Raw genomic sequence first — 27,435 nt, 5'->3', positions numbered from 1 at the left:
GCCCAATAGCAGTTTGTGATAAATTTTGAATATAAAGAAGTTTATCTGCCAACTTGTGAGTGTCAAAAGCAACTAAGAAAGGCTGAAATGAGCAAATGAGGATTGAGGTCTTCTTTAGGATAATAGACTTGTCTAGTTTATTCAGTGTGATGCACTCATCTTCATCCATCTCAGTAAGGCTGAGATATGTGCGTAATGGATGTCTGAGAGTCTATCACATGGAGTTTAAAGATGAAACAACAAACCATATATCCTGGAAGCAACAGTGTCTCTTCTCCCTGGGCTGTGGTCATGACAAGGTGAAGTTTGAAAAAACCATCAGATCTGGCTGCTTTTTGGGATTTAGTTCTGGAAGGGATGGCACCAAAGCGTAAAGTTCTTCTGTAAAAGTACTGCTCTGTGGAGATTTACATGCAGATTTACTTAGATGACTTGAACGTGTTTGCAAAGTGAGTGATCCTCAAGTAAATGAATGAATCAGTTTTCAATGTAAGATGCTGACCTCTCTGCTGCCTAGTGTGGAAGGCTGGATCAGGAGCATGGCAGGACTGTGCAACAGATAAACAGCCAAAGAGGCGGAGAGAATGGATGCTTCCTTTGATTCTTTGTTCTTTGAATCCATTAAGGATTCCTCAGTTGACCTGAACTAACACAACTCGGTTTTTGCTTTAAAGAGAAATCATGAACTCATTTCAGCGTGTAGACATCGGCACGCTCAGGATGCTGAATGTCACACCACATTGACTATGTGTGAAATAACGTGATAAATTCACAGGAATTGTACACCATGCAAAATTACACCTCTGGGCAGACTCAAATGACCAAACTTTGACATTTCTCAAACTTGACAGCTTATTCCAGTGGAGATTTAGGAAAAAAAACCACCACGCAGAACAAAACAGAAAGGTCAAAGGCCACCAAACGTATTACCACTGCACCCTTTGCCTATAGCTATAGTGATGCTAAATCTTCTAATATTACATCACATAGCAAATCAATGTTTTTTTGTTGAGACCCTGTGAACAAGAGTAATGGCTCCAAGGTTTCACGTATGGCCTCAGTATGTGGGAATCCCCTGGTAGTGTCACACACCAGGCTGAGAAGGTAGTTACAGTGGATGTCCTCTAGGTTTGCCGTGGTGGGTAACTAGTGATAGTGTTATGGCCTTCTCTTGGGGTTCTGGAGTGTTGATGTTCCTCAGTGTGTGTGTGTGGGGGGGGGGGGGGGGGGTGGGGGGTGGAGATTTAAACTGGCTTTCAGAAACATGTTCCAATCTTGGTTTGCAGTAGCAGTTGCTGTGGCAACCTTACTCTGTGTAGTTGAGTTTTAACATTTGTCAGTTCACCCAGAAAATAAATTTGATGTGGTTGTGAAGTAAACTTGCTTATTTTCTGAATTCTGCGGATAGAGATTATTCAGAAACGCAGAAGATGGTGATGCTGCCGTGCTGTGTTTTCTGCTCTAAACCATGCATGGATACATTAAGATGGTCATCTATCAAAATGTAGTAAAATTCCAATAAAGCTAAATTGTAAATGTTGCCATCCTCAGCTCCACAATACATTATTTTTAAGGGTTCCATGTCATTGTCGAAATTGATAAAGCTCAATAAAAACCCAATAAGCAAGAAATGAAATTATTTTTTTATAAAATAGACTCTGAGACGAGGTTGTTTGTTTGTTTGTTAAGTACTGACCTGCTTCTCTGTAGCAAGTGAGAAGATCAGAGCATGGTGAGAATGGAACCATTATTTGTGTTTATCAACGTTCTAAATATTTCATTTAAAATCTGATTTTATCAAAAAATTGCTCTGAACTTGAGACCCTTGGGCATCATGTATCATTTATTCCTCTGATTTCAGTGTAAAATTTTGCTGATTGTGTGATTAGTCACTAATAGAATTTACTTACTAATTTGTCTACTAATTCAGTTAGATTTACTTCCTAGTGGAAGAGCATAAAACCCAGATGAATCCATGATTTATCTCCTGTAACCATAAACATAATTTCTGAAATTAATCCTGAATTCTGAGAACTGGTCTGGATGACCTGATTTTGTGCTGTATCACCAGAAGCAGAAGAGAGCTGGCAGGTGAATTATTCTGCTCTTTTCCCCACTGCTATTAGCTCTGGTTTCTTCAGCAGAAGCAGATGTTGGAAATTACTGCTGCTGGTGGTGGTTTGGGTTTTTCTTTTGGTCATTTTGTTTTTGTTGTTTTGTTTTGTTTTTTAAAGAAATAGAACCAGCCCCGTATGATTTTGTTCTTACTAGTTTGTACATTTTTACCTATAGTGGGCTCCTGTTAGCCAAGTTGATTTAGAGTATAAGAGCTTTCCAATGTACATTTGTTTAAGATTTTAAAAGTTAAAATTATTTTTATACTTTTAACAGTAATTCAGTTGTGTTGACTGTAATTAAAGAGCCAAAAAGCAATTGGGAAAAAAAAATAATATATCAAAGTGAAATGTGTCCAAACAAATGACTGAGAAAAAAATATATATTGTACAGCATAGAATGAGTCATACAAAATTAACTTTCTTAAAAGCTGCTAGGGCCTGTTATTGCAGCTATTGCTGTCAGCATTCTCAAGTTAAACAATATTTACCATAGTTGTTTCTCATAAAATACTACTGTAAGCCTAAATGTGAATGCCCCTATAACAGTATTGTTTTTTCTTGGTAAAGCTTTGTTGTTTTGGTTCATTTTTCTTTTAGAGGCAATTGCAACATTAAGGGATACATGATGATAAATGCTTTATTGATGAAACCTTGACTATGGAAAAAAAAATGTGTGCAAGGAGACTGAATATTAGGTTGGTGTATAGGCACTTGGACTGTGGAAGAATGGGAAAAGGGAAAGATTAGGGTTCACAGAATATATTCGAGGAGATTGATTCCTATGCAGAAGAGGTTGCTGCTAACCTCTAGATCACACAGAGTGTCCAGAAAACTGGGCTGTGTAGCTACCAGAACCAGAGGAAGGAGCTGCTCTGGGAATGGAAGCCAAGTGAATGCTGAGTAGTGTTATATGAACAGACAATTTTAATGTAATTGTTAACCGTGCTCTACTCATTTTTCTCGCATTTGATCTTTTGTTTCTTACTTTACAGCATTACACACTTTTCTCTGGCTGTGCTCATCCTGAGCCAGCTACTGAAGGAAGCAGGAGCAACAGATCGTTTTTATCATTGGATTTTTATATGGTTGTTGTAACAGAAAAACTTCTTCTACTGCAACTAAATTGGTTGCCAAGCCCATATCCCAAACATGAGTGGAAAAATCATTACTGAGAAAAATTGCAGAAGAGATGATGGACAAATAATATATCATTTTCTCAATTAGTGTAATGTTGCTGTTGACAAGGGCATCATAATCTCTTCTGCAAACCACCTTTTTTTTTCAGAGCTTTGTATCTGAAGAAATGTGTATAGGCCTGAAGCTTGGCATCATCTCAACAAAATACTAAATAGCTGTCAAGTACTTTTGAAAGGCATGTATGTGTGGTGGGTGTTGATTTCTGGAATGAGTGCGGCTATTTGCTCTTCCAACAGGTGACATTGTATTCGGTTTGTATTCCCTCTGTAGAGAATAGAGAGAAAAGAATCAAAAGGAGAGCCATTAGAAAACAACCCGAGTTTTCTTTTTGTGACTGTACAAAGAAGATGTAATAACCTTAGTACATTTCCTAGGTAAAAGTTGCCTTTTCACAGCAACACACTAAATGGACCAATGGGGCGTTCACTCTGGGCAGCGAACGTTTCTGAATCTTCTGCTTGTGAACTGGATTTAACAACTACAGCGCTAGTCACAAAGATAGAGGAGTTTTCTGCAATATATTCATATTTCTGTTGGTTTCAAGTTCTGTTCATGTTCGTTGACCTTTCTGTAGGAGAGAGGTATTACAGAGAGCCAATGTGATATAGGATATGCAACGCCTTTCATGTAGTCCTCATTAGATAGCCTTCAAAGGCTTTGTTGATGAAGGATTTAAGCAAGAAAAACTTCATAAGAGGTTTCTGGTGGTTTCATAACAAGGAGTACCTATCAGACAGAAGGTAAATGCATTAGTTTAACATCAAAGAATAGGTAGTTTTGAAATAGGCTTTCTAAGGCAATAATGATCTGGTAAGGTTGACTCTCTTAATTTCTTGTGTACGTTCAACTGAAAGGATATTTAGCACTGATTTGATACTTCACTGTAAATATTCTCCACACAAATAAGTAGAAGTACAGAAAGGGGCACGAGTTTAATTGGTCATCAGTTTGCTATGTCCAGTCATCCACAATTTGCGATCTGCTTTTTTGTCCCTCTAAAATGGCTTTCAAGGTTATTTTGAAGCACATTCAAACTTCTGGCATTTTACAATTGTTCTTTTATCTTTATAGTAAAATATGTATTTAGTGGCAATTATATGTCGAAACAGCTTGCTGGCAGATGGGTTGGATTTTCTGCCTCCTGAAGTTTTCAGAAGTATGTAATATCTTATGGTCTTTGTTATTGAGAAGGCTGAGTTAGAGTATCAGAGTGGCTTTTCTTGACTTAGAAGTTTATCCTTCTTTCTATTGCCTATTTTTATGTTGTTATTCTCTGCGTAATGTTTTCTTTATCCTTCTAATTCTTACCTAGAATCATATTTAACACATAATCTTCAAGTCATGGTCCTCCTTTAACCAGACAAATAGCACTGCTAGTATACTAGGACTGCTAATATAAATATATATATATATTTATATCATTCAGAACCAGGCAACTGCTTTCTAAAATCATTTTAAAATCCACTATAGGACCTGACCTCAGGTGATTCTTGGTAAGTTTAGTCATGTCTTTAAATTCAAATAACAAACTTGGCTATATTACTATGAAGATAAAGACCTTAACTCGGGGCTGTTCTTGCTTTCTTTGTATTCTTCAACTATACCACATGCGTTGCTAAGCAGATCCCACCAAAGTCCAACTCAAGTATGATGCAGAAACATAGCATGATTTTGTTGTTGGTATTTCAGTTTATTTAGATTTTTTTCTGAAGTGTGGTGAGTGATTTTGGTCCTTTATATGCAAGTTGAGTTCCTGAGATATTACACTGTGGAGTGTAATTACTACTCACTGCATTAACAACCATTTAAAAATTTTTGTATGAATTTTTATTATGCATTTATACATAGAAATTTAAATAACCTTTATTAATACACTTCATTGAACATTTTAAAACACATTGAATGTGTTTTAAAAATGTCATAAATGCAGAGAAAACTTTAAGTATTACTGATATACAATAGATGCTATTTATAAATTCAGCAAGATCATTAGCCATGCAACTACGTCTTAAAACTGTCTTTAATTCTTATTCTGTGGGTAATACTGCCATAACCTGTTAGGAGTTTATTTGACTAAAGCCTTGTATTAAATGACTCAATTTATTCTGGAATCAAAATTATATAGAAGAGATTTGCTTTACATATGGAGGGCAAAACACTCATCTTTTAAGTATTTTCTAGTAGAAAGCAGTATGAAATGGTGTTGGGAAGATGAACCTGTTGGGCAGTTCTTATTATCTTGTAGTGTCTATGTAACTGATTGTTTGCAAATTATTCCCTTCACCAACAAAACAGAAGGAGACAGTGCAAAAGGAAAGATAAATAGGTACAGATTGGTTGGTTCTGCTTTCCAAAGGATATTTATTAGCACTTGATGGCTATTTGGTGCCTGGTAATGAGCACAGTGCACCAGTGGACCAGTTCTGAAGCTGACTGTTATTCAGCATCTCCTCCAAAAAGTGGGTGAGGAGACAGCGCATGCTCTCAGGAGATTTTGAAGTGAAGTCTGGCTGGGGAAGAACATGTTGATGCGGTGCATTGCAGACTAGTTCTCTAAGATAAGCATTACAAGGGGTGGCAAAAGCGGCAGAGCTGTGATCAAGGCAGGCAGCCCACTGTCTGTGGCTTAGCATGTGTAGGAATGTTACTGCTCTCCTTTACTGCAAGGCCATAACTCAGTTGTTGTGTCCAGCTTTGGATCCTTCCACTAAAAAGGATGCTCAGTCTGACGTTAGGAAAGTTTTCAGAAGGGAAGCCCCACAGCTTAATAGGGAGGTGCTGGTCTCTCTGTCCTGGGAAGTTTTGAAGGTTCATCAGGACAGCACCATAATGTGCCTGATACTGTGCTGGCAGTGATCCTGCTTTTGAATAAGATACTGGACTAGATAATCTCTAAAGGTCCCTTGAAACTAATATTTTAATGAATATATGATTATTCACTTGGAAAAAATAAGGATGTATTATTTTATAGGACTTCAGCTACAAAATTTTTTCCACTTTGTTCTCTGATCTGCAAAGCGATGAAGCATATGCATAATTTTAAGCATGCATCATGGCAAGATGCACAAAGGTACCTCAGAATGGCAGCACTTAAGTGATTGCTAAATTGACCAGAATCTTTGAAGCTCTGAACTATCTACATATTTTCAGGGAAGATATTTTTGCTAACAATTTTTGATCCTGAAGGACACTAGCATGATTTTAAAAAGTTCCCTGCGGGTTTTCCAGCAACATTTGGATGTCTGAAAAACATGCATGTCCATTGATTCAAATGTGCTTAAAATTATGCAATGCACTTTAACTTAGTTCAGCTCACTTTATATTCTTTTGCTTCCGCTGTGCATCAAAGTATTTGGACTGCAGGTGGAGAACTGATATGCAAAGTGTGTAAAATAGGTAAACCTGAAACACGTACCTCAGGTTTGTGCTGCCTTCGCTGTTATTGGACTGCCTGAAAGGCATAAGCAAGGGATGTTTATATGCCTGTACATGGAAATAGAATCTGTAAATTGGTATTGTAAAGAGCAAGATAGACTTTTGGTGGACAATAGGCTGTTCGTTATGTCAATGGCTTCTAACTGTTCTCTTCAAAAGAGCTTCAAATAAGCTGAATTCTTCTCTGCTGTTAGACTGGGTTCATCTATTATGTGGCCTCAATAACACTGTCTGGAGGTACTTCTTAGAAAATGCCTTAAAATGTCAAAATGGAAGGATAATGTAGTGTAGGGTTTGGCTTTATAACTATCACTGTGAGAAGTTTAATATCTTTATCTCCATTTTTTTCTAGTTGATGAGGCTGAAGTTAGAAAAGCCCTTGATTACAGATACTTATGTGGTGGAATAGCTATTGCCAAAGTATGGAGGAAAATGGCATCCCACTGATGCAGTCTGTTAAAGATGTTTTGTTGGAAATTGACTTTGAATGTTTGTACTGGAGGTCAGTTCCCCTTGGAGGGATTGTACTTCCTTCGAAGTATCTAGAAGTGCTTCAGATATGCCACACTATTAAAGGACTGATTTTGATGTAAATGAGTATCTGGCAGTGATTTTTATTCATTAAATTGGGAAAAATAAGTGGAGCAAAACAGCTGGGACAATTTCTAAGTAAATTCATCAGTCATTCAGGAACTATGCATTTAAAATACCTATAAATAATAGAATCTTCCATCTAAAAAGAAGCCTTTTATTGATGTCTAAGTAGAATGTTACTCTGAAATTTCTTTTTTAACTTCTCATTTCTTTGTGTTTAGAGTCAGACCAGGCAAGTTATATTATTTTTATTTTTCTAACTTTATTTTAGCAGCATTGTTTTGTACAGTGTGTGCAATAATATTGATGTGCACAGTTAAGCTTTAAAATGACTTTCAGATAATAAATAATTGTTTTGGAAACTCTGTACCTTCACTCATTTTTTTTATTACTGTCTTGAGACTGACAAAAATAATGGACTAACTTTTGTGTTTTGCCATTGGTACTCATCAATTCCCTCTACTCATATCGTTCAATATATTGTACCCCTTTAAATATCTTATTTCCTCTTCGATGATTATTGTGGGACTACTGATCCTACAACAAATAATAGGAAGATGGAAATAGAGTGAAGCTGAGTTTCTGCTTTTTAATACGTATTTTCAGTTCTCCCAGGTTTGCAATGGAGACATAAATAAATAGTTTACATAGACATGAGAAAACAAACACTCAAGTTTGCTTCTTGTTCTTAAAATTTGTTTTCATAGTTAAAAAGATGGCCTATCACAAAGTGAATGCGGACCAGAGAACCCAGGGCCAATACCTTGACAGTGATGACCTCCAGGCCACAGCACTGGAACTGGAATGGGACATGGAAAAAGAGCTGGAGGAGCCTGGCTTTGACCATTTCCGACTGGATGGTGCAGTCCAGCATCATCTGGGAAACTCGCAGAGCCCTGACCTTGATCTTGAGCCCATCCAGCCGTCAGCTTCTCCTAAGGGAAGATTCCAGAGACTTCAGGAAGACCCTGAGTACATCTCACACTATACCAGACAGTCACCAAAGAGCCACCGCTGCAGTTTTTTTCAGATACTGAAATTATTTTGTGCTGCTTTGATTTTATTTATTTTTGGAATTATGACAGGATATTATGCAGGCAAGAAATGCCCTTCTCCTCCAGCATCTCCAGAACCAAATAACCCTCATGTCTACCATGAAATCCTCAAGGAAATCAAAGCTGAAAATATTCAGCAGATATACAGGTATGTGTTTTAATATTTTCTTTCACTTGGAGCCATCAGTTTTGAACGTTAAGAATTCCTGTGCATTTTTAAATTTTATTTATTTTTCCCTACAAATCTTGAATTTTCCTTCATGAATGATATTTATAATGATGTGGATTTGTCTTAGTTCTTGTGTTAAGGTAATATATTTATTTTAAGTTGATCAGTAATTTCTTATTAATATTACCTTTCATGTGCATTAATTGAAAATATGGACCATTCAGACTGAATATAGGAAAAAGTACCAGATTTTCTAGATGCAGTCAAACATCAGATAACACTGTTGAAGAGCAAAGCTTTAGATTGTGGTCTGTAATAATTGGTGCTCCATGAAATCCCCATCTGATCTCTGGCAAATAGAATCATTGCTTTCTATTTTCAGCCTGTGAGTGGGATGTCAGCCTTTAGTTTGCGTGCTTTTAGAGGGGAAAACTGAAATCTGAACTATGAGAGATTGTTTTGAGAACATAATCAGGAGGGTAACTCCTTCTCCCAAAATTCTTTTTAAATTTACTGAATTGAAAAAACAGTGTTTTAATACTTAGTACCTATTAACTCGGGCATGGATATGAAGCGTTACGAATTGCCTATCGAAACCCCTGACTGGGTTTTATTTTTGTTTTATTATTTCTTTTTTCATAAGAAACTTTCCGCTGATTTGGAAGTTTATAAAACACTTTTATAGGAGAGCACAATCACTTTTCTCATGCAGTGAATGTGGAAGAAGGTTTTCCTGCCAATTTTTTTAAGCTGTTTCTCTGTGAACGGGTAGTTTGACTTATTTCTGGCTTCTGGAAGTGACCCAGAGCAATGAAAGTTCTTTTTTCATGGTGAAGAAAATGCATTGCGTGTTTTTGGATCAGTAGTGGTTCAGAAGTGGGAGAATTTATATACCCAGGATTAATAAGTATTGTTGTAGAGAAAATCCTAAGAGTTTGTTTAGGTATTTCAGAAGTAAATTGAAAGTAATTATTGAAATATTCCAATATAATTTGTCTCTCTTTTTTTTTTTTTTATGTGGTAAACTTGAACTTAAAATCCTTGAAGTGGCTAGCAAAATGCTTTGAACCAGTATTACTACTAAATGAAAGTTAAAAATGTATATATGTATACCTTACAAAGGACTTCATGCCAGTTTTCATGTGCTGATCTGGCTCAACTTTATGGATTCAATTATTTTCATAATGGAAAAGGCTATAGGTGATGAAAAATGATGGTTCCACATGTTAAAGATTTAACTTCCATATCTGCTCACAAACGAAAGTAGATGGAGGTGTGTCATTAGGCTTAATCATGAGCAAAGTGTTTTAATAATCTGGTTTCTACTGATATGGTATTACAGAAAATTGCAGGGAACTCTGTCGGTCTCAGGATGATATTCCAGTACTTTGTTCTGGGATTAGGAATCACTTCCCATTTTACTATTTTGAAGAGTTGTTTAAAAACATTCTGTTGTTTCATCACTTTTCAAATTATTTTCTCTAGCTATTGAGATGTTAATTTGAATCTGGCCTTTGGGTAAAATCAATTATAGAAATACTTTGCATCTCACAGAACTTACAGCATTGCCATATTTTAATTAATATAATACTTAGGACTTGGTGATTTTTTTTTTCTACATACCAGCAATATTTCCGTAAATGCCATCAAACATTAGTTTCTCTACCTTTCAGTTCTGTATAAAAATATACAATCAGAGCTTTTTGTTTAGTATATTACCCACAAGATTTTTCTTTACCCAACATTTTGATCTGAGAAAGTTTTTATAGCATGTTCTGTTAAGCTGTTTTCCCTCAACATCTGTTTGTCAAGAGTCAAAGCTATTGCGATGAAGCCTGCGTATTTGGAGTCCCACAAATATACAAGACACACCATATGTTTCTTGGGAAAAGAAAAAAAAAACAAAACTGACAAAATCAATATGTGTTATTGTAAGTCTTCTTTCAATGTAATATACTTTGAATTACTAGGGATAAGTGGCAGCTGCTTAGCTTGCAATTTCTAAATATTACTGAGAATGACATTAATTTAATTTTTGTTGCTTACTACTTAGATCAGACTCAATAAATGTAAGAAATCTTGCTAACAATTTTGATAAAGGACTTAGGGGAAAAATGTGTTAAAGACACAGCTGTGCCAGTCCTTCCACCTTGGCAGACAACACCTTAATGTACTTGGAGGTCTCTAGTGGCAGCTTTCTGTTGGGATGATGCCTGCTGCAGCTAGAAGTTGTTCTGTGTATTGGGACCCTCTGGGCAGTAAATGAAGTTGCTGAAATGCACCAGGGAACTTCTGTTGATATTTATTGGGATTTTGACTGGATTCTGTGCAAGTTAAGTGGAAGGATTACAATGTATGACAGCAGTTTGTCTTCAGAGTTTGCTGAGATAGGAGAGAGGCGTGCCTGCTCTGGTTCTTTTTTGACTCTTAGAGCCCATTTGCTGCTCTGTCTTCAAGAAAAGCAAGAGGAAAAAAAAATGAGATTGTGAGTCTACTACGTTTATTTTATAGGAAGTTTTGATTTTTGATTTGATTTCTATAAATTAACTTCGTAAGTGGATTCATATTGAATGTTAAGTATAAAGAAAGATGGACTGTTGTGGTGCTGTTCATGAGAATTCTAGCTATATGTTACTTATCTGATTAGTTAATTATCTCAAACATTATTTAAAAAACCTGAAAGCCTTAGAGTGCTTTATTGTGCATTTCAGCAATGAGAGTTCTCAGTTACTAGCAGATTCACAGCTTTGTGACATTGCCCTTCATCCAGTCTGTAGGGCTGCTCTTACATTTCAGCTCTGCTTTTCGTTCTATATATCCTCACTCAGATCTTTCTTCACTGCACTTTCTTCCCCCTCGAGCAATAGGGAGGTTTAAATCCCTTCGTAATGCATCTAGCTGTAACTAACTGTCCTTTGGAGGCATATATTTTCTTCTTGCAGCTGGTAATATCACCTGCAGAATCTCACAAATCCATCTCTGGCAAGAATTGATTTGTCACCAGTGCCTGGTTCTATCCTTAACTTCAGCTTAGTTCTTCAAAGGGCTGTAGGATAGTAGACAGCAGCAGCTCTCCTACACGGTCATTGCCAAAGAAACAAAAGTTCCTCTGCAGTGAGAAAAGGACTTCATATCTTTGTCTGAATGTTGGAAAGGAAACTTCTTTCAGACCCAAGTTTCTCTTGTCCCTCAGCAGTTATATTCAGTGCTGTTAAATCGTTGGAGCTTCAAACATTTGTATCAAGTAAAACTTGCAAAACACTTGGCAAGCAAAAGAATGTCTTGGAAAAGCTGAACTGTGGAGATTTGGAATGAATTAAATTTCCAACTTGCTTGTAGGAAAAACTGAATTTGCTGTCCCACAAATGAGAAGTCTTAGCAGGAATAGATCACCACCTAATGGGAAGAGTACAAGGGGAGACAGGGGAAATAGCGCTTTTGTTGTGCTCCTGGTGGCTGCTTCTCCCAGGTGAGACCCATTCTGTCCCCGCTGCTCTTCATTAACAGCTACATGCTGACATATTCGTGGGTGAATAGCTGGCCTAGACCATTGCTTGCTTTAACCGAGCTCTGAGCAGCTGTCTGTATGTTCACAGTATGTGAACAAATCCTGGCTTCTGTCATGCCACCACGGGAGAAATCCGTTGCAAATAGCAAGTCTGTGGGAATTCATCCTATTTGCTGCTGTGTATCAGTCTCAGATATTTATTATGTTGCCATAAAAATGCAAGCACTAAATATAGTTAGCCTAAGTCTGAAGTCCTCAATGCTGCATCTTTAGAAATTGATACTGCAATGCTCCTGGGTAAGCAAGGGCTCAGTAGACTCTTCGGATTTATTTCTTTCCTCTATTTTGCGTAATCACTTGGGATTCTTTTTATCCACATGGCAATTTTCAATGTGTATTTATAAGTACAAAGACCTTTTGAAACGAGATAAGAGTAATATCATACAAGTGAAAGTTCCCCCTTATCCTTCTGGTACCTCACCCACAAAGAATGGCTCTGAGAACATGAGGAGGTATCTTTTGTACAAAAAAGATGCCCTACATGACCCAAGCCATTATCTGTGGAATACTAACTTGATAAATTTCAGCTCCAGACCCACTTATGTCAAATATGATTTTTTTCCCCTGCCCCAAAATAGTCTGTTTGTACTTCAAAGGTATTATTAGAAAAGCTTGTCTGTTTTATAGTTTTCATTGGTTTCATTTGATTTGCACCCTTTTCTTTCTTTAAATGGCTTATCAAAACTCTTTCTTTTGTTTTTCAGTGCATGGAATAAAGAAGCGTTATATTGGTGTAGTGATATGTTTGTACCATTAGTGTCAGCTGCAGCATATGCTTATAAAATTCCTCTTCCAGTTTGTTAAGAAACGTCTAAGCTTATGGTTTATTCAGCATCTAAGGATGTGATTTATATATATCATGTCCACTATGCAGTTCACTAAAAAAAAATTTCCCCTCTGTTCATTATTTTTTGTAATGATAACCATAAAAATATATTGAATCTGAGATGTTTGATTTGGGAAATCGTTTACAGTGAAGTGTGATTTTCTGTGTTATAACTGTGTCCTTGTAAATGAAGTGCACAGTGTTGCTTTAAAATTATTTTTTGTAAGCAATACACCGGTGTGATATAGTAATGAATTAGATCCAATAAGCTGTACATTCACATCGGCATAATAAGTAATGAGTCCTTTGATAAATTTCTATATCTGTCACAGCCCACATGAATGGCTTCTGCCTTCCTGCAGCTTTCTCAAATCAACATACAGTTCTGAGCTAGGAAAAATAGAAAGGAAATAGCAACTGGGTCTACTTATCTGTTCAGAAACACTTTAAAAGACAAAAAAAATATTAAGTTTTGTTGTTGAGGCATGAGAAAATGATGGATACTGCCAAACCTCTGAGACCTTTTCATACAAGAAGAGAAGCAGGAGGATTTGTGTATTGCAGATTATGTCCTGCATGGTTACAAACTGAAAACTGAGAATAATGCTTTGGGGTATTGTCCTCTAACGGCATTGTTCCAGGTAGTTTATTCTGTGGTAGAGCAGAATGTGTAGATTAGATATTTAGATAGATATTAGATATTTTTTTTTTTTTTTTTTTTCCTTTTTAAGGCAGTGTATGTATTTCAATTATTTCAATGCAACATTCACAAGCTTGGGGCAGAAACAATACGGGAGGAAGACAGAGGGCAGTCCAGTGCTGGTGAGAGACTACAGAGGGGACTGAGGGTAGTAGTCCTGTTCTGTGTTAGGTTGAGCAGAACCTGAGACCTGAACGTTCACACTGGAGTGCTTTCTTACCGAAGATCTAAGCATTGGTCCAGTACCTCATATTTTCCAATGAAAAGGAATGCCTCTTTTTTTATAGGCTATAGAGGAGCAAATGAATTTTGCTCTGATGACTCCTTTTTGGACTGTGCAATCTTATCTTTTAAAATTACGTTATGTTATGTTGCTAATTTGCCTCAAATTTGTTATAAGCAGATGTGTGGCTAGAGTTTAGAGGGAAAACCAATTTCCACGGCTATTAGACATCTACTTCTTTACCATGGCTGATGAAAAGTATGGGACAATTTAGTCCTAATTAGAAATGGAAATTCTCAGCAGAGACAAGTACTACTTTTTCTCATAGATGATGAAATGAGCCAAGCCTGCATTGGTTAATGAGTAATTTGCTCTTTAAAGGTCTAGCATAGTTCACTTTCACCTGATCAGGGTGATGAAGGAGGGACCAATAGTTCTCTGCTTTCAGAGTCTCAGGACAGGCTGACATCACCTAGGCCTCATGACTTTACTGGCAGCTGTTGAATGCTGTTTGGAAAGCTGAGGATTTCTCAGGGTTGTTTCTTCAGCATGGGGCAAACTGGAACAGATAATAAAACATTTATGAATCACAGAGCAGTAACAGTTTGTGTGGTGTTTTGTATACCTTAGGCTTAGTATTGGACTATACCTGAAGAAGTATTTGACTAGACATTTCTGAGTGATTCTGACAATAATACTGGCTAAAAGGCAGTATTTACAGGCAAAGGTTTTATTTATGTCGCCACTCATCAGTTTTATAGACATAACCAAACCATACTTCTTCTAACAGAGAGATTCTGAAGAAAAAAACATCACATTCTGTTGAGACAACAAGCAGTATTATTTTCTTTTTCTTTTTCTTTTTTTTTCTTTTAGTAGGACAATTGCTTCCAACAGGGAAATTGGACAAAGTAGTTCGGCAGTGTCCAGTCTTTGCACCTTAATGCAAGGAGAATTAACAACCGTGCCTAGTGATACCAGGAACACACTTATAAAGATACTGAGAAACAAACATTCCAGAACAAAGACTCCTAACAATTTAATTACTGGCACTAGATGTGTAATCTGCTAATTGCCTGAACAACAGGAAAAGTGTGCTCATGCTGAGGTAACTGCATTGACGCTCAGTGTGACGGTGTGCTCGAGGGTGGCTGTTTTCCCCAGGGAGGAGATGGTGGCACAGGGCATTGCAAGTTCCCTTTGTGCCATTTCTTAAGCACCAGAACTAACAAATTCCTGTTTAGGATGCATCTCTCATCAGCAGACTGTAAAACTGAAGTCTATTGGTACTCTTGAGATGCAGCTTTTGAATGGAGTGCTGCAATTCCACGGTATGCACTGCAACAATTAGCAATTAGTTTCCTGCCTGTACACATAAATCAAATTAACAAAGCCTCGAGGGGAAAGAGTTTTCTCAGCCCTCTGTGGTTGTGCTTTGACATCCAGTTCCCTGCAGTCAGCACCTATGACAGCTATCTACTAGAAGCTTGCTAATAAGTCAGGCTTACCAAATTCACTGAGACCAGCAGGACTGCAATTTGTTGTGTGGTATTAGGTTACCATTCCTGCAGCGCTCAGGACTGAAGGCTACTAAGAGGCACCACTAGGAATCGATCAGAGATAATGAAATTGATATTGTCTGAATAATAATCAATTTTAATAATTGTCTTCTACAGCAGTCTTGCAATAAGGGGCTTCTATTCTCTCTTGAATTCTCTTTGAAAGTTGATGAGTTTCTGAAGTGTATTGGTTGCCATGCTGAAACAAATATAAAATGTATTAAAAAGATCATCCTTTTTCAGTAATATTGGAACTTGCCCAGTGTTAGATTTTCAAAATTAAACAAGTTTATTTCAAGGGTTGTTTTTCCACAAGTTCTTGAAATCTTTTTATGGACATGAAGGTAAATAACTCAGGACGCGTGTACGTATCTTTGAATATACGCTGTCTCAGTAGATTATAATCTTTAAATATGAGTGAAGTCTCATCCTTCATATAAGTTAATGTTTCCCTTGGATGCATCTAATTGATTGAAATTTATGTGCAGATGATTTCTTGATGAACTAGAGCCAGTCCAGGGTAAAATATTGTGTCACAACCCCCTTTCTTCCTATTTTTTGTTTGTCGTGGGTGAAAAAATTGAAATATTCCAGTCAGATGTAAGTCTCCCCCAGTTATTTCTTTTCTTGTAGTAACAAAGCAGTAGTGAACTCAGGTGTCGCTACCAAAACTAAGCATTCTGATGTCTCAGAAGAAAAACTGTTTGTAAATCCTGAATTTATTATATTTATACCTACTTTTGCAAGTGCATTCATAAAAAAAAACTGTGGTCTTAAACCAGCTTAATGTCTTTGTTTTCTTTTGTGAAAGCTGGAGAATATTTAACAGCTTCCATCTTTTCAGCTGTTGCGCAGTTTTTCTTTCTTTTCTATAGTGTCACAGACATTTCCTTGTACCAGTGCTTTGCAATCATAAAAGATCAGTATATGCATTTTTTTCTTTTCTTTTTCTTACATTTTCCAATGGGAGCTCAAACTTTGTTGACCAGTGGGCTAGTAGGGCAGCTTGCGAGGCTTGAGGGAAAAGGTCACTATTCTTTTATATATACTTACATACTTATGTTCTGCTCTATGAAATAACAGATTTTGCTTTTTACTGAGTGGTGAACTGCAGCCTGAAAGCCAGAGAAGCCCAGGAGTTCTTCGAAACAGTGGAGGACAGTGGGGGGAAGCAATGATAGTTTAAAATGGATAAGGAGTCTGTGAAAATGTCACCTTTCATGGAAATCATTTTCCTTGTTCCAGCAGGGCATCTGTGATTTAGCAGAGTGCTCACATATTTATGGTTATGATTATGGCTGAGGCAGGAACATGTTCCCAGCAGTTCTGGAATCTGTTTCTTGTTGAAGGCTATATGAGACAACGCTGATGCAGTGCAGATTGGGAGCATTTAATTATTTAAATAGCTGGGTGAGTGCTATTTGTGAGCAAAAGGTGGTAGCTCTGGGAAGTTGCTTGTTTCGAGGCCATTTGTTTGCAATGGTTACTAAATGCTTTTATTTTTAATAAAGGCCGAGCTAGGTGATGTGCCTTGTGCTGTGCATTATTAAATACATAGATGAGCTTAAAAAAAGGCCATACGGTCATGAATAAAGTTACCATTCCCTATCAACTATTTAGGGAACAAAGCAAGAAACTGAATTATTCATTATATGCTCAGTGTAAGGCAAATGGAACCTGCTGCTGTGTTGCTAACAGTGCAGAAAGTGACTTAAAAAATACAAATGGCTTTCCTCTGTATTATGCTCGGTTTTCCTTTACAAATATTTCTAGAAACTGCTTAAGAAAATTAAACTCCATTCCAAATATATATATATTTCTATATATATTTATTTCTAAATTATTCAGCCTACATAAATGCTAAAATGACAGATAAGACATTGTATTTTGGAAATGAATATAGGTGTTCCTTTTGTTCTCATGAATTTTTTTTTAAAACTTGAAATAAGTTTTGTAATTACTGTTTCCTATGGACATGAATATATATATTTATGCAGTCATCTATTTATATATGGGATTTTGCACATATGTGAATGCATGTCTATTTTTGCAGAGTAGCTGAAGTTTAGTCACTTGTATTATGAATCTCAAAAGTTTCATATATTCTAGTGTTCAGTATCTCTTCTCCCTCTGGCTGTGGCTGAAACCTGATTTCCATTCTAATCCTAGACCCGGAGGTATTTTCTGTATTTATAAGTCCTTTGAAACTGTAAGAACTGAAATGCTATGATGGCTATGTTATCATAGAACCTAGAAAGTTATAAAGGATGCAGATCTGCAGGGGAGGATGGACCTCAAATCCTGAAGAAGTTGGTAGCATTTCTTTAGCAGTAGATGAGAAATAAGTTGAGTTCAAGGACTCATTTTCTTCATAGTGAAGTAGGTGCTAGACAACATAAAATATTAAGTTGATCTCAGTGCACAGATACATTCACATTAAAATAGGTACATGAGCTCCTTAGTCTGGTGTGGGAAAACAACATCAGTGGCTGAAAGAGGAAGGAAAGGAATTAGAAGTAAAAAGCACTGTGAGTGAGAAAGATAGGATGAAGTGATTTAGAGTTTCCTTTATGAAGCTTTTCTCATCTGTGCAGTTTATCTTCCCCCCCCAAAAAACAAATCATTACCAAACTGTATTGAGCTAAAATTTCTAACATGTAAAAAAAAAATCTCTTGGATTGTTATTTTGAAAACTTGTCCCACTTTTGCAGTGTGGTGAGTTCCTCAGGAGGCAGGGCTTTTCTTTCCTTTTACTCACATTAGCAAACTCTGCCTTTTGACCATGTGTTAAAATCAGAGTTTGTAGCCTAGGAGCTGACATGCAATGCACAGACTGTAGTGCAGACCTTTGAGTGCTGGAACTGTAGATGACACCCAGAGGAACAGGAGAGCTGAACTCTGTGTGTGTTCTGTAGCACTTGTACAAACACTTCTAAGTGAAAGGACTGTTAATGCAGTGTATGCCTGGTCTTGTTACAGTGAGGGTCAAGTAAACTAAGAAAAACTTTAAAGGAGAATGAGAAGATCACATTCTGCTCAATCGTACTGATGGCAACATGGGCTAGCTCTGTTGACCAGCCCACTGCCTTCACATGGGTTTCTGACAGAGGAAAGCAGCTCTTTATATTAAAGGCACGAGGCTACAGTGCACGCCTTTCCTTCTGCTTTTTGTCATTACTGGGTAGGCGAGATCAGCTTCTTCAAGTTTTTACCAACTGGCTTCTAAAGAAAAGGCAGTGAGAGTTTGCTCTGTTGTTAGCATTAAGTTTCTAAATCTCTGGAGTTACCACTTATTTTCCTTTTTTACTGAGCTATTTTAAATAGCTTGTCTGAGAAGGTTTGATATTATTATTCTCTTTTGATTAATAAACTGAACTAGAAGAGAGGTTCTGGGGCTTGGCAGGAACAAAGCTGGGGCCGAGTTCGGTGCTGCCATGCTCTGCTGGAGCACGCACAGAGCTGTTTATAGCACAGCGAAGCCTTCAGGGCATTATCTTGGATTTGCAGCTCTCAACTGGCTAAAGTTTTTTGTTTTATTTTTTTATTTCTTGACGACAAAACAGGCACTGTTAAAATAAGAATCACTTGAAATTATTGCAGAAATACAAAGCTAAATAAATTAAATCCTACTTTAGTCTTATGGATTTGGAAATTGGTTTTACATGCTTTCGTCACATCCTGACTGGATTAATCTGGCTCTCTTTGTACAGTTCTGCCAGCGCTGCTGCTGCAGAAATTGCAGCATGTACAGACTGCAGCTGCAGCAGCAATCAGTGCTGCCCTGAGGAGGAGCAAGGCTCAGTGAATTTTCAGTCTCTTTTGAGTGCGTCTCCTTTTCTCCTGCCTTCATACGTATGGAAGTTAAAAAGGTCTCACTGTTTGGGAAACAGTTAATTGGATCAGGATAAGTCATAACCAGGATTAAATGTTGGAAGCATGATTGGATCCCATCTCCTTTGTTAACATAATTAAGACTGACATTAAAGATCACATTATCCTGTACAAAATTAGGTCCTCAGGTAAGCGAGAGGCTCTGCAAGGATGTGGTGCTGTCCCTGCCATGATAAGCTTTGCTGCCTGAGGTGCGCGATGCCCTGTGGGGGCAGAGCCAGCTGAGCCGCCATCTTGTTTCTCCTAGCGCCCAGGCAGAACCTGGCGGGACACCTCCGGGTCAGCTTTTTTTTGCTAAAATCTGTTCTGTTGGCCTCGTGAGGTACAAAAGAAGTGTCTGGAGAGGACAGTGAGTGCATGGGGCTCTGCTCATAGGGACCTGCTGCTGCTTTGACTCAGCTCACAGTTCCATTTTTGGCAGTCTGCTCCTTGTTCTCAACACAGGCTGATTGCCGGCGTCCTGAACACTGGTGATTTTTTAAAATCAATTTTTTTTGGTCTGGTCATTATTTTTTTTCCTAGCAGAACTGCCTGAGCCAGATTTAAATCTCTTGCTGATGGGCTGCCTTTCCTGTTACCTGTTCTGAACCGCCTCAGGGAAGTCCCAGAGCCCTTGTAGGCATCCTGCTGGAGCACCTCACCCCCAGGGCCTTGCACCCCCCTGGGCTTCATATACTGCAGCTGGGTTGCCTTGCTGAAGGCTGTTTGCTTTTGCACAACAGCTGACTCTCCTGAGATCAAGTCCAATTTGCTTCTGTTCAGATAAAAGTGCTGACATTTCCACCACATCTTTCAGCATAGGAAGGTAAATTTCTTTGTAAGCTTACCCAGTGATGGCTGTGCTTTCTAAAGAATACAGGATGATTGAGTTTGGGTTATTCGGTAACTGCATTTCAGTCTATGCCGAAGTAATTAATGTTAAGATTGGGTTATATACAGGATCCTTGCTGCATAAGGACCCTTTAGCTTCTTTTATTTGTTGTATGGTAAAGACTGATTGCGGGCTGTTTTACATTGTGTGCCTCCTGGTTCAGCAGAGATACAAAGCGTTTGTCTGATGATGAGTCTAACTATTTGTTATGTATCATTGTGCTATTCATTAGTGTCCTGAGTAATGACTTTGACTGAGATGAGAATGGTGGATATTGCATCCATAAATCAATATCTATTATCCCAGAGGAGAAGTTGTAACCTTTTTCTAGAATGAAAGAGGTTTTACAAAGGAAGGTTTGTAATAATTGTCATCTTACTGTAGTTTGTACACAAAGCATTTCTTGGTTTCTCATGGTAGACTACAATACAGCATATAAGTTGAAATCATAAAAAGATATCTCAGAGAAGAAATGTGACCTTACAGAAAATGACAGGGCTGTTTTTCCTGAATTGACAAAATAGGTACCATAATACTGCCTATATATTGCTTTCAATAGATGACACAACATTAATGGAAAGTTAGTGTTCTTTTCTAGATTGCCATCCAACTACAAGGAACATCTTTGTACTTTCTGTATTGCAAAATACTGTTGTAGCTTCAAACTTTTGAATTAAGAATGCTGTTAAAGATTGCCAAAAAAGCTATTTTGGTTTTGGTCTTTTTTCCCTGCCCTGTGCTTCAAATCGTGGTAATGTCTTGAATTAATTCAGGTTTCTTTCTGTTATCATTATAGCTGAAAGAGAGATAATCCATACCTCTTAGCATATGTTTGAGACAATATTTAAACTGCCTTGGGAATATTTGAAAATACATGGTAAAATCAAATGATTTTTACTTACAGTGTTATTTGAGCCCATAAAGCTATAGCACTAACTTAGAAAGAGACCATATTCTACAAGATACAGAAAATTAAAGTGAATATTTGTTTACAGCTAATTATATGCTTCTGATTTTACGTAGTAGAGGAAAGCAGGGTAGAGATGGCCTTATCTTATCTTGAAGAAAACGCAACAAAAATTACCTTTGAATTGCTTTTACCTGTTTACCTAAATAATTCCAGACTTACTAGAAAAATTATATCTTATCAGCCTTGAATACATGAAAACTTGTTGTAGTTGTTAAACTACAACTGGATAAAATAGTATTGTGAGAGTTGTTTGTTACTATTAACAAAATAGTTGTAGCGTGCACAGACATTTCTTGCAAATAAGGAAATTGAATTGTGGAATTTGAGGGTAGTTGAAGAGGATATGGCTGCTAACACAGCCTTAATTGTTGAACTTCAGGTTAAATGTTGAATATTGAGAACTGTATAAGAAATTGCAAACAGCCTGAAACTTACCACTTATGCTACTTAAAAATGATTGGATACTTCAGTGTAATTCAGTTTGAATCGAGGTGAAGGGCTTTGAAGAAATATTTGAACCACGAAATTGTTGACAGTTAAGTTATACAGACATGAAAAAGTTTTATAGTTGAAACCTTGACTTTATTACCGTAGTGCTAGAGTCCTGCTGTTATAAAGGCCCTAAAGATTCCTGCCTGAGTCCTCGATCCGCACACTATGGTTGATACATATCCAGCATCTTTTGAGATTCATGCCGAAATACTAAATACTGGATTAGCTTTTTGGCTGCCAGACTGGCTTTGCTTTACCTCTCCAGCTGCACAGCTCTGCTGGGATTTGCCAGATGGATTCTCATATTGTTCGTATTTCACATCTAAGTTAAGCAGTTCACCCCACGTGCGCTCACCTCCTTAATTCAAACACCAGCAGCACACTGTACCTCACTTGCTGATTTTGCAGAATGCTTTAGGGCAACTGTGAGGAGAAAGCCCTCCAAATGTAACTATCTTGCTGCGTGCTGGTTGGCATGTTATTTAGGTACAGAGAAGAAAGAACATAGGGAAGTGCAGCCAGATGGCAGAGGGGAAGCTGAGCTGTGGCTGGTTGTGGGAAAGAAGGGGTACATGAGTCATCTGTAGAAAGAGGCTTGTTCCTTTTAAATTAAACCTCTTGATTTCAGAGCTAAGGTGTGTGACATCAAAAAGGTTCTGCGTCAGTAATGCTGTAAGCACATTTTTGAAAGATTGTTACCCTCTGGCTACAGTTAATTTCATTTTAAATATGTTTATTTTTACTCTAGAAGTTCAGCTAGAGTTTGCATTGCTTCCCTACTGAAGATAATTTGATTTCAAATTGCAGCAGTTTGGAGGTTCATAGATGGAGGAAAAATTCTTCCATAAAAAACGAGTTTGGTGCTAAGCTACAAGTTATGTCTTCAGAGTGAATGATTTATGGATTCGATATGAGATTTTAAAATGTTGCTGTACCTGTCTGTTTTTTAATAACTTGTATATCATCCTTCTGGCAAATACTATATGTATGTAAGAATGTTGAAGTTAAAGCAAGTAATTGTATCCTAATGCGAGATTTGGAGAGAAGGGCTTTCAGAAATAGGTACTGACATTAATATTTTTTGTTTTTATGTCAGACAAATGCTAAAACCTGATCTGAGTTCTCAGTAGGTGAGCAGAAATGTCATTCCCAGTCAGACCGAAGTGATTCTACTGAAGCTCTTTGGGTATGATGCATTATATGCTACTGTTGTTTTCTTGTTTACATAAGTGGATTTGCATGGGTTGGTGCTCCAAATATTGGACCACTGAAAACCACCTGCATCTGCTGAGGTACTGACAGAAGCTCTGGAGGCTGGCCAGGTTTCTGCAGTGCTTTTGCTTACGTGTTTGACAGTAACATCTGGTAACGCAGATGCTGAATTCTAGAGAGCCATAATTATTTTGAGAGTAGGGAGAAGTTGTCACACGTAGTTATTATCATGCTACTATCACAGGTATTAGAATCAAAGAGATCATTTTGTTCTTTGCTGACAGCATATGTTTTGTCAGCTTTGCAGAAGTGCTATTTTGATGCCATGCAATATGCAGATTAAAAATTATCTTGTTTTTAAGCAGCTTGAAGGTTAAAGAAGAGCAAAAAGAATATGTGTAAAATGCTTTGTTTCTTCAGAATACCAGTTCCACCACTATTGTGACTGCTGCCAAAATATGTCAGACAGTGTCCCCCCCTATTTATGCCCCTCATGAATAATACTGTTGGATTTTGTGCTAGTAAAAGAGAGTTCTCTCAGTTCTATTCATCTTGTGTCATTTTTTTGTTTTGTTTTAATCCCCTGCATCATTTCCAGGCATAGCATTGATGGGAAGGAGTATGACAGCTGGAATGTAAGGAAGTTAAGTATTTACAGAGGTACTGTAATAAATATTTGTATCTACTGAGAGAAAGGTTGAAACTCTATTTGCAGAACAATTCTGGAACTTGAATTCAGTTGCCCAGTTTGATGTTGGAAATTTCCATTTTGTTGTACAAGAAATATTTGTTTTCATTTAAAACAAGGAGGAAAAGATGACATTTGTTATTTTTTTGATTTGTTTATAGTAAATATCGAGTTTTCTTCTTAAAGCTCTGTGTTTGGACATCTGCACGAGCGGAAATGAGCATCTTGTGAGATTTCTCAAGTCTGCTCTGATGCACAGTAATATTTTACCATTTTTCATGGCTTATGTTTTCAGTAATCACATTTAAAAGTCTCTTAGGCAACACTAGTTTGTAATGGGGCTAGGAAGACAATGAAGGAGCAAGCCAAATCTCTCTCCTCTCTAGGAACCCAATCAAATGTATATAAAAATCCTTGCAATATCGAGGACAAATGTGATCTGTCTTACAGCTGCAAGGATATGACAAAAATTGGAATAAGTGGGACTGATAGGGTGTAGGAGTCCCAGGATTAAGATTATAAGTACCATGAAGTAGTCCTAATGTCATCTTCTGAAGCCTCAATTGGAAATAAGTAGTAGGAGCAATCTTTTAGTAACCTGTTCAGCACAAAATGCTTTGTTTCCTTTATAATTAAACTTTGCTTATGTCTTAAGGAAAGTAGATCTGAATGTCTTTATCGTTTCTGATTTTGTTTTGCTCTGATCGTGGTCTGTGTGGTTTTTGAGCATTACTGCAGAGCCAGTTCTCTTGCCAGCTTGGGGAAAGCAGGACTTGCTGCTTTGCTCCGTTCCATGTAACATTTGCAGCCTTCTATGTGGAGAATGGTTTCAGCTGCAGATGGGATCTGAGATATGTTGACTTACTTTCCTCACCTCCCCAGTGCCCTGTCTTTTTCCTCTCTATGCTGCTACTAACCCTTATAGGGCAGTTTGGTCAAATGGCTGCAGGAGTTGATCTGCTGAAAAATTATCTTTTGGCTAAAATTACTTTAAAGAATGGTATTTTTGAAGTTCATCAGCCTTGCTTTCTATGTGGCTCCACAGCTATTTGCGTGGCCAAAAGGAATATCTTTACTGTTGTCAAAGTCAGAATGTCCCAATGGATGTATTTTTCACACTGTTTTTCTGGTAACTTTGGGCATAAGACCATATGTATAGATTTCTTAACATAAGAATGAAGGGGCAAAGCGCAACCAAAATGCTGCCTAAAGACAGAAAGAATCAGGAAGTGCATGTCAAGTGGAAGTGGGCAATTTATCAAGTAATAGTAATGTTAATCATTTTAGATGATTTTTTTTCTTCAGATTGTGTGAATTAAATCTTTAGCAGTGTGATTATTTCTGTTCTGATGTTATTAATCAAAAATGTGTTTTGGTTTTTTAGTTCTATTGTCTTTGTGTTTAATAGAAATTGCATGGTGACCTGAAACTCTTTTCTTCATTAATCTAATGTAGATATTGAATATTTCTTCTGGAGTCACTTGGGAGGCACGCTTATATTTCATTGGGAAAACTTTATATAACCTTATTCCTTTGGTATCTGATTTCTGCTAGAATTATTATTTTTGAGCTGTATATAAGTATAGCCCAAATAATGTATAAAACAAAGCAAAGCACTTCTCAAAAGTTGTATTTATGTTTGGGGGCATTTGTGTACAGCTATATCTTTTAGGTTGCTATCCTTGAGTGGATACATTGAGTTCCTTTTCAAATCAGAGAATTGGGATTTGGTGAATTCTGAATGTGTGTTTCCAGCTATTCTAGTTGGAAAGTGTGAAGTGTGCCTATTTAGTATGCAAAACACCAGCCAAAATTGTATGTAACCGTACTAAGAATTGGTGTGACTCCAACTCCTTACTGATGTAGCACAGTTTCCCTGAAGAAGACGGTGAAGAAAGCAGTGTACCCATTCACTGAAGTAAGTGCAAAGTTGAAGGCAGCCATATATCTTCTGTATAAAGTGAGTTTCTTCTCTTCTATGTACATGTGCATAGCCTGTATGCAGTTTGCTCTGATTTACAGTGATGGCTCAGGTTTTTCTGCTTTGTTCAGGAGAACAGTTCAGTGGCTGCTTTTTTATGGGTTAGGAAAGGCAGCTTTTTTCCTTAAGGAAAATTCCATAAGAGGATATGATGATGCTTTGAGTTATTGCATTGTATGCATAATCCATATGTAGAATCAAATATATGATTAAGTAATCTGTGATGTTGTGGGATTTCTTCTTTAAATCATGTAAATTAGGTCTTTATCATGGATGCATTTTGTTGTGTTTAATGCATCCCAAGAGTGAATATGAGAAGTGATGTTGCAGTTGGAGTCGTACTGAGAAAGTCCAGGGATCAAATTGTGCACGTCCTTGAGGTCTTGTGGTGATCAGTCAGTTGAAGGGAAACTGCTCTGTGCTTTTGCTTTTGGGGAAACAGGTGGGTAAGCATTTCTCCCTACCAGTACAACTCTATGGCCCACACCAACCGCTCCTATCCTTTGCCTGCCCTTACTTGCCCTGCTGCTATGGGAAACGATGATGCCTATGCGTGAGTGAAGACTTCCTGGAGTTCATTGTATCTTCAGTGACTCGCAGGATTTGGCTTCTGCGTGTTACAGATAAGTGCTGTCCAGACAGCAATTCTGACTTTTGTCCTTTAATCATATACTTTAGGCTGCACTTAATATCTGATGAACACAACTGCAAACTGTGCTTGAAACTGAAATAGCAGAATGACCATCATCTCATAGAGATGATGCTTTTAGTTAGCTTGGATGGACTGTTACCAGCTTTATTGACTCACCTTGTTTTTCACTTTTCCACTGTGGTGCTTGTGCATTGCTTCACTTTCTGGTGTGTTGTGTTCCTCACATTCTCATTGCCGTGTTCTCCCACTGCCAGTGCCTGGCTTTCCCAGCGTGAGTCATTGTGTAGGTTCAGCTTGGCTATGATGCAACTGTTTTATTGTTTTGCTTATATGTAGTGTAGGAACGGTTACTACGAGACACATATTTTGTAACTTCCTGCTGTGCTTTGTTGGTGCAACAGGTTTATACAATTGAACGTCATTTTCTTCCCTCTAGTTTTACTGCTGCTGAATGGAAAGGTTTATTCAGTTTTATTCTCTTTTTCTGTTTGTTGAGCACTTTGGCTTTGAACTATACTTATGCAATGCCCCCGGGTCAGCTTTCACATGCTTCTCAGTAATCCTTATCCAAATATATCTGTTAAGAAAAAGTGACCAGTCATATCTGCTGCTTTCATGGAACCTTTTTCTCTCAATTGCATTACTCTATGCAACCAGGTGAATTCCGACCCAATTCCCTGGAAAGTGCAGCGGCCATTTCTTACTTAATACCATGATAAATTCAATGTTGGCTAAGCTTCTACTTTAATATGCTGCAGATAATCCCTATTCTATGTTATTTGAAGATATTGTGCTGTTTCAGAAATACTTGAAATGCTTATAAGTGATTACACATTCATATTTTATTAACTGCAGGTAAATTATTCTTTTAAAAATGATTGATCTTAAAATACTGTTCATAATGTGTTCCGGTGAATTACAGGTCTGTTTGACTCAAAACTTGCTTGTGACAGCACATTTCAGTTGCACATTCCCTTGTTTCCTTTTTCCTTTCTTCTTAGCTTGGCCTTTATACCTGACTTGGTGTTTGAGAAGTTCTCTCTGAGACGAAGGATGTGTTGAGGCACAACAGTGAGCTCTCCAGTGAGCTGCTCAGGCTCTCTGTGTCGGGCAGCTCTGTTAGCTGGAGGCACTGCTGTAGTTAGCATTGCTCCAGACAGACCACCTGGTACTTGGATGTGAAGCAGTTGGTTTGTGAGGCCATTCGTTAGCTTGTTTATTGGGTTATTTTGATC

The 27,435-nt window shown here is 37.5% G+C and overlaps 1 protein-coding gene across 18 annotated transcripts in view; it reads left to right on the top strand.

The window, feature by feature from the left end:
• The window catches only part of NAALADL2 (N-acetylated alpha-linked acidic dipeptidase like 2), a 338,435-nt gene that overhangs the window by 148,809 nt on the left and 162,191 nt on the right, over positions 1 to 27,435 (top strand). For 17 of the 18 annotated variants that reach the window (XR_014933329.1, XR_014933328.1, XR_014933327.1 and 14 more), the window contains one exon: positions 8,051 to 8,546. The exons of the other annotated variant lie outside the window; for it this stretch is intronic. Coding sequence is in view for 14 of the 17 variants with exons in the window: in XM_015871849.3 (XP_015727335.2) it covers positions 8,051 to 8,546 (496 nt within the window). In the remaining 3 variants the exon portion in view is untranslated. The remainder of the gene's footprint in view (positions 1 to 8,050; positions 8,547 to 27,435) is intronic. 18 annotated transcript variants of the gene reach the window in all.

This window comes from Coturnix japonica, chromosome 12 (genome assembly GCF_054131305.1).
Source record: "Coturnix japonica strain WE chromosome 12, WE-NBRP24, whole genome shotgun sequence".
Classification (NCBI taxonomy): domain Eukaryota; kingdom Metazoa; phylum Chordata; class Aves; order Galliformes; family Phasianidae; genus Coturnix; species Coturnix japonica.
Note: the sequence above shows the minus strand (reverse complement) of the source record. Positions and strands in the feature narration are given on the sequence as shown.